At 34.2% G+C, this 13,160-nt stretch overlaps 6 protein-coding genes and 2 long non-coding RNA genes across 8 annotated transcripts; 5 read left to right on the forward strand and 3 right to left on the reverse strand.

The window, feature by feature from the left end:
• Positions 1-21: 21 nt before the first annotated feature.
• Positions 22-1,342, forward strand: LOC135790527 (uncharacterized). The gene has a single exon (XM_065300758.1). It carries the CDS (start codon positions 77-79, stop codon positions 1,277-1,279), a length of 1,203 nt encoding a protein of 400 aa, XP_065156830.1. The 5' UTR covers positions 22-76; the 3' UTR covers positions 1,280-1,342.
• Positions 1,343-1,694: 352 nt separating this feature from the next.
• LOC135790529 (uncharacterized) lies at positions 1,695-3,105 on the forward strand. Its single transcript, XM_065300760.1, has one exon. The coding sequence runs from the start codon at positions 1,709-1,711 to the stop codon at positions 2,909-2,911; it is 1,203 nt and encodes a 400-aa protein (XP_065156832.1). The 5' UTR covers positions 1,695-1,708; the 3' UTR covers positions 2,912-3,105.
• A 115-nt stretch (positions 3,106-3,220) lies between these two features.
• LOC135790530 (uncharacterized) lies at positions 3,221-4,611 on the forward strand. Its single transcript, XM_065300762.1, has one exon. The coding sequence runs from the start codon at positions 3,305-3,307 to the stop codon at positions 4,496-4,498; it is 1,194 nt and encodes a 397-aa protein (XP_065156834.1). The 5' UTR covers positions 3,221-3,304; the 3' UTR covers positions 4,499-4,611.
• A 1,513-nt stretch (positions 4,612-6,124) lies between these two features.
• LOC135790099 (uncharacterized) lies at positions 6,125-6,656 on the forward strand. Its single transcript, XR_010547699.1, has 3 exons — positions 6,125-6,347; positions 6,408-6,474; positions 6,536-6,656. It is a non-coding gene; the product is annotated as an uncharacterized lncRNA (long non-coding RNA).
• A 265-nt stretch (positions 6,657-6,921) lies between these two features.
• LOC135790097 (uncharacterized) lies at positions 6,922-7,849 on the reverse strand. The gene is made up of 3 exons (XR_010547697.1): positions 7,440-7,849; positions 7,129-7,368; positions 6,922-7,065 (listed from the first exon to the last, which is right to left on the reverse strand). It is a non-coding gene; the product is annotated as an uncharacterized lncRNA (long non-coding RNA).
• Positions 7,850-7,889: 40 nt separating this feature from the next.
• LOC135790095 (probable cytochrome P450 6a21) lies at positions 7,890-9,671 on the forward strand. The gene is made up of 2 exons (XM_065300144.1): positions 7,890-9,180; positions 9,244-9,671. The coding sequence occupies exons 1-2, from the start codon at positions 8,241-8,243 to the stop codon at positions 9,615-9,617; spliced, it is 1,314 nt and encodes a 437-aa protein (XP_065156216.1). The 5' UTR covers positions 7,890-8,240; the 3' UTR covers positions 9,618-9,671.
• A 121-nt stretch (positions 9,672-9,792) lies between these two features.
• LOC135790096 (short-chain-enoyl-CoA hydratase-like) lies at positions 9,793-10,940 on the reverse strand. Its single transcript, XM_065300146.1, has 3 exons — positions 10,779-10,940; positions 10,435-10,682; positions 9,793-10,382 (listed from the first exon to the last, which is right to left on the reverse strand). Exons 1-3 carry the CDS (start codon positions 10,852-10,854, stop codon positions 9,804-9,806), a joined length of 903 nt encoding a protein of 300 aa, XP_065156218.1. The 5' UTR covers positions 10,855-10,940; the 3' UTR covers positions 9,793-9,803.
• Positions 10,941-10,995: 55 nt separating this feature from the next.
• LOC135790094 (DDB1- and CUL4-associated factor 13) lies at positions 10,996-12,679 on the reverse strand. Its single transcript, XM_065300143.1, has 4 exons — positions 12,491-12,679; positions 11,718-12,432; positions 11,359-11,659; positions 10,996-11,304 (listed from the first exon to the last, which is right to left on the reverse strand). Exons 1-4 carry the CDS (start codon positions 12,558-12,560, stop codon positions 11,053-11,055), a joined length of 1,338 nt encoding a protein of 445 aa, XP_065156215.1. The 5' UTR covers positions 12,561-12,679; the 3' UTR covers positions 10,996-11,052.
• Positions 12,680-13,160: the final 481 nt, after the last annotated feature.

Genomic DNA, 13,160 nt, shown 5'->3' on the forward strand with positions numbered 1-13,160 from the left:
AATGCACGAGTACATAATATATAAATTGTTGTTAACACTTTGCCTTGGACAGTCATTGATTGAGTTGCGAGCAGATATGACCGACTACGATTTTACAACCATTGCCCGCAATGTCGCGACTCGTGAAAACATCAAAGATTATAAACTTGAATATCAATACTCATCGAAAAAAGGCGATGGCTATACCGGAACAGTCCGTGCGGTGACAATCATTGGAAGTAATAAGAAACTAGAAGTGGTTTTTAAATATTCTCATCGAGACCCAAGAGTTCACGAAAATTTACCTCTCAGAGAAATTTACATCAACGAAATTCAGTTCTACGAAGAAATCGCACCAGCTTTCGCATCATTTCAAGCTCGGTATAATGTTGAACAACCTTTCAACAATACAGCAAAGTATTATGGATGCATCAACGAGGCATTGAATGAATGTCTTGCTCTGGAGAATTTAAGATGTAATAATCACGACTTATGGGACAGGAAAAAACTCATGGACTCGGCGCATTTAGAACTAGCGTTGAAAACATTTGCAAAACTCCATGGTACATCCATGGCTATGAAAAAATTAGACCCGGAACTTTATATGAAAATTACGGCTGCTTTCGGTGAGTTTAACATTTGGGCCGATTTTTTCCAAAAGGCGGATATGTACAGACAAGTCAGCGACATCATACAATCTTTTAATTATTTCGACCTTGAGAAACCCTACGCAGATAAATTGGAACACTTCCGAGTGAATATACATGATGTAATGAATGCGGTTGTTACTTATCATGACCAATATGATGTTATTGTACAGGGAGATTGTTGGAGTAACAACGCTATGTATCAATATCATGATATGAATGATCGTAGCAAGCCGAAAAATGTTACACTTTTAGATTGGCAAATCATCGCATCTGGTTCAGTTATAATGGATTTGTCCTACTTTTTTTACACTATCGCTGAGAAATCTTGTATGGATAATTTGGATTATTTTATGAAGTTATACCATGATTCCATGTCTGATCATTTGAAAGCGTTTGGTCTTGATATCGAAGATGTTTATCCATATGAAGTATTTTATAAAGCCTGGAAAAAATTATCGATATTTGGATTTTTAATGACGTTTACACTGCGTAAGATGATGTTGATTGAAGCTAAAGATACTTTTGATTTTGCTGAAGGCCTTGATGATTTTATGCTTAAGTTACACTTAACTAAAGATCAAGAAGAGGTCTATAAAGAACAAATGAGAGATATTGTTATGCATTTTGTTGATCAAAACATGTTAGAATAATTTAATCGTACCTGTTATGAATAATTAATTATTGTATCAATAAATCTTCAAAATAAAAAAAAAGTTTATGTTGTTGATAAATCAAATAAAAATAACTTTAGCTATTTTTAAAGAATATTTGGCAGGGCATTAACTTGTATTTTTGTCTGGTAGATGTTTATTAGAAATTTAGTCAAAAACATGTCTAGTTCAAACCCACACAGGATATTGCATGTTTCGCAAGATCAAATATTTATTTACTTTTATTGTTAACACTAAGTATAAAAATAACACTGCAATTGTAAATACATGACTGTTTACGGCCATTAACGAATGAATATATTGAGTGCCTTGTGTAAATTTTCCTACCATACGAGTATATAAACTGCAAGTGTTGAGGAAGATACCACCACTTGTAACAATCAGTAGTGTGAAGTAGTCTGAATCAGAATGAGCAACTACGACTTTACCGATTTAGCTCGCAGCATCGCGAGTAGAGAAACAATCAATGATCACCGACTTGAATATCATTCAGTCTCAAACAAAGGTGACGGTTATACCGGATCAGTACGTGCGGTGTCAATTGTTGGCAGTAATAAAAAATTAGAAGTGGTTTTTAAATATTCTCATCGTGATCCCATCGCTCATGAAAATCTACCTCTGCGTCATGCATACACATCAGAAATTCGTTTCTACGAGCAGATTGCGCCGGCTTTTACAAAGTTTCAAGATAAACACAACGTCCAGGATCCATTTAACCATTCAGTAGCGTATTATGGATGCATTAATGAACCACTAAACGAGTGTCTAGCAATGGAGAATATTCAATGCAGTAATTATCACTTGTGGGATAGAAAAAAGCAAATGAATTCATCGCATTTAGAACTCGCGTTGAAAACATTTGCAAAACTGCACGGTACGTCAATGGCAATGAAAAAATTAGATCCTGAGTTGTATTTGAACATCACTGATGGTCTGGATGATTTCAATATTTGGAAAGATTTTGTTGAAAAAAGTGATTTATATACGCAAACAAGTGACCATATTAACACCATGAATATTTTTGATCCAAACACTGAGAAAAAATATTATGAAAAGCTGGAGTATTTCCGTGTTAATATGAAAGAATTAATTGATCCAATTCTTGATTATCATGATAAGTATGATGTTATTTTGCAAGGCGATTGTTGGAATAACAATGCAATGTATCAGTATGATGATGAAAACGATCGATCAACACCTACAAATATTAAATTATTAGACTGGCAGATAATTCAAACTGGTTCGATTGTTATGGATTTGTCATACTTCTTTTATACTATTGCATCAAAAGAAAATATTGACGATCTGGATAAATACATGAAATTTTATCATCAAGCTCTGGCAGATCACCTAAACGCATTTGATTTAAATATTGAGGAAGTGTATCCTTACAGTGTGTTTTTAAACCATTGGAAAAAAATATCACTTTTTGGATTAATTCAAGCATTTTCCATGCGTAAAATGATGTTGTTGGAACAAGAAGATGCTCCTGATTTCGCCGAAGGAGTTGATTACCTAAATACTATGTATATTGATGAAGAAAAAGATAAACTCTACAAGCAGCAGATGAAAGACATTGTGATACATTTTATTGATCGTGAATTTTTGTAAAATCATCAATTTTTTATACCAAATATCTGTATTTATTAGCGAGACGATTAACATTTTACTATTATTTCGTTTTTATTATTATTTAATGATCTGTTTCCATTAACCCGTGTTTTGTTTAGTAATGCACTTAGATTATAATGTAAATTAATTGCTATTTTAAATAAAATATTCACGTCGTAAAAACAAAGATAAAATAGTTTTTTTTTTATAATTCTCACGTCATTTAATGACTTATTACCGTTGTGGGTTATTTAGTAAATAAACACTTACCAAAATCAAAGTAGCAAATGTTTTGATGATTTGGCCTTGAGTTTTGTTTATATTTCGGAAATGATTGAGCTGTCTGCATCATTACGATTTCAACTTCTGTTTGATTCATAGCTGAATTTAAAAATGACAGACTACGATTTTACCACCATCGTACGTGAAGTGGGCATTAAAGAAAACATCCCAGATTGTACACTGGACTTGAAATATTCAACCAACAAAGGAGATGGATATTTGGGTACTGTTCAAGCTGTGCAATTAGTCGGGAAAGGCAAAAAGTTGGACGTTGTGTTTAAATTTTCGCATCGCAACCCCAAGTCGCATGAAAGTCTTCCACTGCGTGATGTTTATCTAAATGAAGTCAAGTTTTACGAGGAAATTATCCCGGCATTCACCAAACTTCAGCTGGAGAATCATATTGAAGATGGGTTCGACAATGTGCCAAAGTTTTACGGTTCTATTAAAGAACCCCTCAACGAATTGTTGGTGTTGGAAAACCTTAAGGTGAGTGATTACGATTTATGGGATCGCAAAAAGTTGATGAACAAAGAGCACTTGGAATTCGCCTTGAAGACATTCGCGAAATTCCATGGTACGTCTTATGCCATGCAAAAAATAAACCCGAAAATGTACGAAAAGATCACGGAAAGCATGAAAGACGACGTATTTTTAAGATTTGTTATCAAAATGGGTTTTACTGCACAAATTCAAGGTGGAATTAAAAAAATTGTCAACATATTTGATTCAGTGAAAGAAAAAAAGTATATTGATGCATTGACCAAATTTGGTGAGACTTTGCCAAAAGAAATGGAAGCAATCTTGACTTTTCATGAAGCAGATGTGATTTTGCAAGGTGACTGTTGGTGCAATAATGGAATGTATCATTATGATAGCAAAGACCATACCAAACCCAACGATATGAAAATGTTAGATTTCCAATTAATGAGGTTAGGATCACCAGCTTTGGATTTGTCATACTTTTTCTATACGATTTCGCCAAAAGAAAGTTATGAAAACTTGGAGTATTTCTTGAAAGTGTATCATGATGCTTTGGGGAAACACCTGGCCAAGTTTAATCTCAAAGTAGAGGAAATCTATCCATACAAAACGTTTAAGCAACATTGGGAAAAATTGAGTAAGTTTGGATTGGTGCTCAGTTTTCTGATACGTAAAGCTATGTTGACTGAGAGTGAAGATGCGCCTGATATTACCGAAGGAGACTTTTTAGCCAACATGTATGTTAATCCAGAAAAGGAGCGGTTGTATCATCAACAGATGAAAGATTTAATTATTCATTTCGTTGATTCCAAGTTTGTTTGATTTATTTTGTGTTTTGTTAAACTAGAAGTATAAAGTTTAGATAATGGTGTTTGATATAAATTGTTATGGATTATAAAAATTCTATGAAAATAAAATTTATGAATTGAAAAGAATGTTACTAAAAAAGAATTATACTTTTTACTAAATGTACTCAAAAAAACATGAGCAATGTCTCTCATTCGGTGCATCGTAGAAAAGTAAATGCACAGGTTACTCGTATTTATGGCACCCTATGAGGGTAGGGGTAAAAGTGACTCGCATTCGATGCTCCGTACAAGTAACTCGTAAATATGGTGCCTTGAATAAGAGTCACTTGTACCGCTATCCTCGTACGGTGTCCTGAATGGGAGTCACTTCTACCGCTACCTTTGAACAGTATCCCGAATACGAGTCACTTCTACCGCCACCCTCGTACGGTGCCTTGAATAGGAGTCACTTTTACCGCTACCCTCATACGATGCCATGAATACGAATCACCTTTACCGTCTAACAAAATTTAGAGATTTAATTAGTCCATGACGCTATGTGAAACACACAAGAAGCACACACTCCCCAAAATGCAAAGTTTTATGATGATGAATTAAATACCACCAAATCAAGTTATAAATGGGTTCCATTAGATTTTTTTTTGTATTTTAGCAATAAAATCAAGTTGTATATCAAACTATAAACCTAAACTTTTAGTATTAACAAGGATTTTCTTTTATTTCCTGCTTCTATTTTGTATTCAGTTTGTTTCTGACTTTGAATTAACCTCAAGATCAATTCATTACTTGTACACATTGTAATGAATAATTTTATTTAAAACGTATTGAATTAACTCGCAACAAAAATAGCAGAAGTACTTGAGATTGAGATTAAGTCGCTTCAAAACGCGCTCTTAATCAAATTCCACAAATTTACTCGGCGTTCTTTTTTTTTATACCAGACAATGCACATAATGCCAATTTATTGTTGTATTATAAATTTAAATTTATTCCATCAACAATAAACCTTTAACCGTCTGCTTGATTGCACAACTGCAAGGAAATTATACTCACGGATATTATCGCAAATTTATCGAGCGTAATTTATGTCTTAAAGCATTTATTTATTATAACACTGATTAAATGTTTTTGCCCTGTAAATTGTAATCGACAAAAGTGTACTAAGTTCAAATTTTATATTCAAAATTTAATTTCTTAAATTTATATAAATTGCATCTTCTCGCAAATGAAATGATTTAGTTGAAAAATTAGTTGTCTAAACATGTTGGTTTTAATAGTTGCAATCTTGCTCTTCATTTTAATACAAATTGTGCAGCATAGACGCACTTTATACTTAACATGGAAGTATCCTAAACATCAAACATTCACATACATCCCTTTTCTAGGACATCTCGGAGTTTTAAAATATGTGAATCCATCAATGAAAAGTTTGCTATTAAATAAACGCGATATATTATACTTCGGTCTACATAAATAAAATATTTTAGGTTTCATGGAATTTTACGAATATTTGTCTCAAGAGTCTGGCCGCCTTATAAATGTCCTAGGAAGTAAAACAATAATGACATATAAAGCAGCACACATGGCCATCATACTCACCCATCCCAACACCAAACGAAAACATTACATTTACGATTTCTTTGCTGGTTTTGTCGGTGACAGTATTTTTCGCATCGGCGGCGTGGAATGGAAACAACATCGCAAAGCAATGGGACCCACCATGCATCCGGATGTAATTGCTCCATATACAGATGATATGAGAAAATGCGCGGATGTCCTTGCGGAAAAATGGCTGGCAAAAGTTGGAACCACGTTTGATATAACATATGATATAGCTAAATGCATTATTGAGATGTTTGTTAGTGAGTTAGATATTTTGAGTAGCCAATTCTTTAATTTCCTAAAAAATTAAACTGTTTTAGAAGCTGCATTTGACGTTGAAGTAGACGTACAAACTAAAGGCGCTGAATTAAACACCAATGCAGAGACGTAAGTAACAAATTAATAATTTGATTGATCAACTTTAGTTATGTTTATTTCATGTTTTTAGTTTTTTGGAGTTGACTATGTACAGAGTTATTTCACTAATAAAACATCCAGATTTCTTGTATAAATGGACCAAAGATTATAGAACCCAACAAAAAGCATTAAATTATGCCCTTGAATTCGGCCGAAAAGTATACATGTTTATTTTCTACTAAACTTTTCAAAACCATAAATTATTTCCTAGATTTTCTACACAAGAAAAGCAAGATACGAAAAAATAAAGCCCAAAACAAGAATGATATAACAACCTATGTAAAAGGAGCTCGAAAACGCAAATTTATAGATCAATTATTTGACTTAGGCGAAAACAATCATTTTACGGATAAATTCGTCCAAGATGAAGTGAATACATTTATAGTTGCGGTAATTATACTAATATTTATCAACCAATTAAATATTTAATTAAATTTATTTGTCAGGAGTTTGAGACATGTGCTTCCGGTGTATCTTTTGCCATTTTATCATTGGCTATGCATCAAGAAATACAGGAAAAAATCTATCAAGAATTATTGGATGTTCTTGGTGCTGATCGACCTGTTGAATACAATGATTTGTCAAAATTAGTATACATGGAGAAGGTGATCAAGGAAGTCTTACGTTTGTTCCCGCCAGTGCCCATTGTCGCTAGAGTTGCCGAAGATGAGTTTGAATTAGACGGTAATATTGTTCCAAAAGCACACAACTTGTGCTTTATCCTTTGAAGATGCATCGATCGCCATTATATCGTACTGGGAGAATCCTTTAAAATTTGATCCAGAACGTTTTTCTCCAAGTAGTGTGGCTAAACAGGAGAAATTTACTTATATTCCGTTTCTGGCTGGAGCAAGAACTTGGTATCTAAAATCATAAAATTGAAATCAAATTGAAATAAATATTTATAAATTTTAATTTGTAAGAACAAGACTTGCATGGATCACATTGAAAGCTTCTTTAGCGACATTATTAAGAAAATACAAGTTTTTTACTCCGGTGAAAACAATTGAAGATGTAAAATTATCAATAAAAATGGCGCTTAAAGCAGAAAATGGAGTACAAGTCAGTTTCCAGGCCCGACAATAAAAGAAAACAAATTTTGAATTGTAAATTAGCAAACAGCAACTTATAAATTGTTTTGACATTGAATAAGTTTTATTTTTTACTCTAAACTAATGGTACCCAATTTATTTTTGGAAGTGAGTCACTGTTGTCACATCTAGAAAGTGCAAAATGATCATTTGATGGTGTAATCACCGTAATTATTTATTACTTTATTGTAATGACATACATTTCTAACAAGTGAAATTAACAAACCATGCGCAAGCTATATATTCGCATTCAAAAGCCAACCAAATTAGCATTTGAGTGCTACATTTTTATACAATAAAATGTATACCTACTGCTTCCGCCACTACACGCTCAAACCAGTTCGTAATCCCGGTACCACCATTCTGTCTAAAACAAATAATTATCGCTTCAATTTGGTAGTCTTGCTCACAAAGTCGTAGAACACTCACACATTATATTTCATGTTGGCCACTTGTTAATGGCAACATATTATCGACCATTATGTAATTATCAAAATAAATCACAACAAAACTTAAACTTCGCTTGAACTAACGGAGTGCGGTGTATTTAAAACTCGTTTCACCATCGCAATGTGAATGTGTATCGAATAATGCCGTTTGATCGAAATTGACACGAATCAGTTTTGCGCAAACCGCAACGCGAGTATGATCATAATATTGAGCGTGATTATCGTGCTGTTATTAATTTACCAGTATGTGTGGCCGAAGAAAAAGTATTGGGAGGGCCGTGGCATGCCCACGTACAAGATCAAAATGTTCTTGTCGATGACGAATGTAGTTCACGAGATGGGCGACGTTTACAAGAAAATGAAAGTTGAAGGCCAACGCGTTGCCGGTTTATATCTAACGTGGGAAAATATTTTGTTATTTACGGATTTACGCTCACTGGAAAACTGTGCAATTGTGCAAAATAAACGGTACGAAGACAAGAGAAATGCGCAACAATTATTTGATGTAATTTTGAATTCGGCAACGAATCTGATCGTAGCGTTGCAGGAGTCATCTAAAAGTGACAAACAGATTGATTTTTGTGATGTTTCAACGCGCTATTCAACTGAAATGATGATATCTTTAGCGTTTGGAAATGAATTTCTTAAAGTGACTAAACTGTGTTCAAAAATACGTGAGATGAGTTTGCGTGCCGGTGCATTTTCGTTAAAAACAGTGGTGAAGCAATTTGTGATTGATTGGTTTCCGCAATTTGCAAAACGGTTTAGAATGAGCGCTTACGACTCGACTGCTCATAAATTCTATATGAAAACTGTTCAAGAGGCGATAGAATATCGCAAACAGAGTACAACGTTGCGTCACGATTTCCTACAAAGTTTACTGGACGCAGAAAATGATGACGGCGAAAAAACGCAAATGACGATTGAGGAAATTGCCGAGCAAGTTATGTCATTCTTTGTAAGTGGAGTGGAAACCTCAGCGGTCACTATTAGTTACAGTCTGATAGAAATCAAACGCAATTTAAATGTGGAAAGTAAACTACGAGGTGAAGTGTGTACTATATTAGAAAAATATAACTACACGTTACATTACAATGCTTTAGAGGAAATGATTTACTTGGATGCAGTGATACGTGGTACGTAATTGAATTATTTATAAATAAGTGCATTCAATATTAATTAAAATTATTGTTTCTTAGAATCGTTGAGGATGTACCCACCTATTCCAATATTGCGAAAGAAAACTTCAGAAGCGTTCCTTGTTGATAATATTGAAATTGAAAAAGGAACTCCACTAGCTGTATCAATTCTTGCCATTCAACGTGATGCAGAAAAGTATATTGAACCGGATGTGTTCAACCCAGATAGGCTGGAAGGAAACATCGATCTGGACATTGAAAGACAACATTTAATATTACAAAGTAAAATAGCTTTAGCATTAATTCTATGGAATTTTGACTATGAAATTGATGACAAAACGAAATATCCTTTAAAAATAGACGCGCCCAATGGGATATTAATACCAACTGAAAAAATATGGGTCAAGTTTTCTCCATTAATTACTTCATTGTAATAAAGAATAGGAAACAATGTGATTATTGCGCAAAGAGATAATTTTACAAAACTAGTCAAAGAGGTCTGCTTTGATTTCAACTCACAACTCCTCTTACCTCCTGTTCGAATGTGGCTGCGTGGCTAAAGGTTACTCGCCAATTTTAAACATAAATATAGATAGATTATCACAGATATTTCAATATTTTTACAATTTATTCTGTAGCTTATTCTCATCTTTTTCCCATTCTGGTTTTACTTTTTCAGTTAAATTATGAAACTTTCCATGTCTCCCAACACCTGAAACAAATCTTTGCGCACCTTGCACTGATTCCTCTGTCAGAATGGGAATACCATGTTCAGTCTCATATTTTAATAGATCATCATACACTTTGCAATATGCAGAGTTGTATGCAGATGCACGATCTGCATTCATGCATTTTTGTGGAAATTTAATCAATGATGTTGCTAAATTAATTGCCTGACCATAACTTGTGCCCACTGCCACAATCCTATTAGCAATTCCTACTTCAAATGCTTCCTTGGCTGGTATTGATCTGCCAGTTAAAATATAATCCATTGCTCTTGAAAGTCCGACATAAGCTTGCAGCCTAACAGTGCCACCATCGATCAATGGCACACCAAACCTTCTGCAGTAAACACCCATCACAGCATTGTCTTCTACAACTCTCAAATCACACATTAAAGCTAATTCAAGGCCACCAGCCACTGCATATCCACTGACTGCAGCTACCATGGGTTTTTTGATGTGCCTTAATGTTGGTCCCTAAAATCATCTGTAGATTGATGTACAACCTCATCATTATGAAAATATTTACCATATATCCAGTTGGCTTATTAAAAATCTCATTTCCTGTACCTCCTTGTGATAATTCACTTAAATCATAACCAGCACAGAAATTACCACCAAGCCCATACAAAACACCAACATAAGCATTACTGTCATTCTCGAACTCCTTGATTGCATCTTTGAGTTTTTGTGCAGTTAAACTGTTGATGCAATTACGTTTTTCTGGTCTGTTGATTCCAAACGTCGTTATATGACCCTCTTTCTTAACAATCAGTGCTAAAATAGAGTTTATACATATTTATTTAGAAGAATTCCACAAAGTATTAGGTTAAAATGTTATAAAATTATAATTATTACAAAGAAAACACCTACTACTTGATTTTGAACTGCAACTTCTTCTTGCAAATGTAGGATTCATCATGGACAAGCGTCTTGTCAATGCGTTCATTTTATAGACTTCGAACAAGTGGTAAAAGTGTCGCTTTTTATTTGAATTGTACAGAAGGCAAAGTTTACAAAATGATGTAAAGTGGTAGGGATATGAGCTAATCTGGTCCAGAAACACTTGATAACAGCATTAAAAATAACATTGGGTTCATGAACTTTATTACTTCTGGTGAGATAAGAATAAATCAATAATAAACAACTATTTTTCCTCCCTGAGCACATGCTTTTGCCTCTCAGGTACGAATGGAACCGATCCCTTTTTGGAATGGGTGCGACGATTGCTCTCCTTGCGCTTCTCCTTCTCGTGAATCGTTCGGTGTTCTTGCTGCGCGTTGTAGATATGTTTAGGCACATGACGATGTCGAGCAATACGACGGATTTGCGGATGGCTAGCAAATTTCTCACGTAAAGCATCAGCATAATTCAAAGCGGCCTTTTCCCTTGGTTTTAACTATACAAAAAGAACAAAATTAAGCCAATAAACAGGCAAATATTTATAACATACAGGTCCAAGTTTTTCGGACGCTCGCGCCTTCCATATACGAATGTTCATTTCATCAGAACCACTTAAAATGTATTTGTTGTCTAGGGACCATTGAATGCACGTGAGTCGCTGCATTCGCTTGGTGTGATACACCTCGCGGGAATGTCCCTTGCCACATTCGAATATCCTTATAGACTTGTCATAACTTCCAGTGACAAATTCTTTACCAGTGGGCGCATAGTCAATACAAGTTACGGCATCAACATGGTCTTTGTGAATGTTGACTGGTTGCCGCAAATTTCTCGTATCAAATGAGTACAGGCTGAAAAAAGTGTTCATTTTACTTTAGTTAACTATATGTATATAAATTTTAGACTAACTTAAAATCTTCATTGGCACAAGTGAAAATAAATGCCTCCATTGGATTCCATGCCAATTTATTGGCTCTCAACTTCATCACAACTTTCCGCAATGGTCCTGCTTCCCTTGTATCATATAAAATTACACTCCTGTCACTGGCACAAACTGCCATCAAGTTATTTTGCACTGGATTGAAAGCTACAGCATGCATACTGTCAACACCCCATTGGAATGTCTTGATAGGTTCATTCCTGCCCTCCTCCCAAATCTGACAAACTTCTCCACATGTAGCAAATGTTTTATCCCTGTAACTATGACTTATTGCAGATAATACACTCTTACTGAGCATAGTGTTAACTGGAGCTTCCTCTTCACCAAACTGTGGAGTGAGTGACTTCCACATTTTAATATTTTTGTCATCACCAATAGTCAAAAAAGCATTGCCATGAGGCATGTACACAACACCTTGCAGAATGCCATCATGTGCAACAAATTCCCTCATGCATCTCTTCTGAGTAATATCCCACACCCTTACTTCACCATCAAATGCACCACTTATAAGTGTAGTAAGATGAATTGGATGCTTACTGATGCATGATATTGAATCCCGATGGCCATCAAGATTGCCAATAAATGGTTTGGCAAAAACACGGTCTAGTTTGGTTGCATTTAGTGCTCGGACATATTCACGCGCTGCTTCAAAAGGATGCAGACTTGGGTCATAGTTTCTGGGCACTAAAATTGTAATTTGTTTTGTAAAAGTAATCAGTTATTTGATGAACAATAATTATACCTTTGTGATTTTCCTTTTTGGTCTCACGAAGAAAGTCGTTTGGGTCACGACTAATTACTTTAACTTTCATGATTGCAGCAATTACTTTTCTTATGTAAACTTAGACTATTTTGATATTTTCATTAATATAGGTAATAAACTGTTAACATCGCACATGGCGAAATAAAATAAATATAACCTCGAATTGAATGTTCAAGGTGTTCCTACATCGCTACTAGATTGCGTTACTCGTATTGTGCATCTTTGTGTAACATTAAAGTAATATATAGTTTCTTAAGAGTTTAGGGTTGAAAGGGAACACATCATGTAGAGAAACTCTCAAATTATATTATAATAGTAAGAAGATTCAAGAAAGTTAAATAATTCATAAAATACAGGGTATTTTCCACACTATGTATTATTTTTTTGAAAAATGCTAATTTTTAAACAGCATTTTGGGTCACTTCCAAAGAGTCTAGAAAGTAAAAAAAGTATGCATCATATAGAGCATATCTTACACTAAAGTTTGGCTAAAAGAAACTGAAAGATTGTTAATTAATTCACAAGATATAAATCGTTTTCTACATCATGTTTTTGAATTGACACCTCCACCAAAAATTGCATTTTTTTTATTAATAACTGAAAATTGCATTTTTTATTAATAACTAAAAATTGTTTAAATTCAGATTAC

Source organism: Atheta coriaria, unplaced genomic scaffold (genome assembly GCF_025399875.1).
Source record: "Atheta coriaria isolate IRGN ID8LTWV9N9 unplaced genomic scaffold, Caltech_Dcor_3.1 hic_scaffold_4_pilon, whole genome shotgun sequence".
Classification (NCBI taxonomy): domain Eukaryota; kingdom Metazoa; phylum Arthropoda; class Insecta; order Coleoptera; family Staphylinidae; genus Dalotia; species Dalotia coriaria.

Coding starts and splice junctions, on each gene's coding strand:
- LOC135790527 (XM_065300758.1), top strand. CDS start 77: ATGACCGACTACGATTTTACAACCATTGCCCGCAATGTCGCGACTCGT.
- LOC135790094 (XM_065300143.1), bottom strand. CDS start 12,560: ATGAAAGTTAAAGTAATTAGTCGTGACCCAAACGACTTTCTTCGTGAG. Junction 11,660..11,717: donor TGTGCCAATGAAGATTTTAA/GTTAGTCTAAAA, acceptor CACTTTTTTCAG/CCTGTACTCATTTGATACGA. Junction 11,305..11,358: donor CGTCCGAAAAACTTGGACCT/GTATGTTATAAA, acceptor CTTTTTGTATAG/TTAAAACCAAGGGAAAAGGC.
- LOC135790096 (XM_065300146.1), bottom strand. CDS start 10,854: ATGAACGCATTGACAAGACGCTTGTCCATGATGAATCCTACATTTGCA. Junction 10,683..10,778: donor TTGCAGTTCAAAATCAAGTA/GTAGGTGTTTTC, acceptor ACTCTATTTTAG/CACTGATTGTTAAGAAAGAG. Junction 10,383..10,434: donor ATAAGCCAACTGGATATATG/GTAAATATTTTC, acceptor AGATGATTTTAG/GGACCAACATTAAGGCACAT.
- LOC135790529 (XM_065300760.1), top strand. CDS start 1,709: ATGAGCAACTACGACTTTACCGATTTAGCTCGCAGCATCGCGAGTAGA.
- LOC135790530 (XM_065300762.1), top strand. CDS start 3,305: ATGACAGACTACGATTTTACCACCATCGTACGTGAAGTGGGCATTAAA.
- LOC135790095 (XM_065300144.1), top strand. CDS start 8,241: ATGATCATAATATTGAGCGTGATTATCGTGCTGTTATTAATTTACCAG. Junction 9,181..9,243: donor CTTGGATGCAGTGATACGTG/GTACGTAATTGA, acceptor ATTGTTTCTTAG/AATCGTTGAGGATGTACCCA.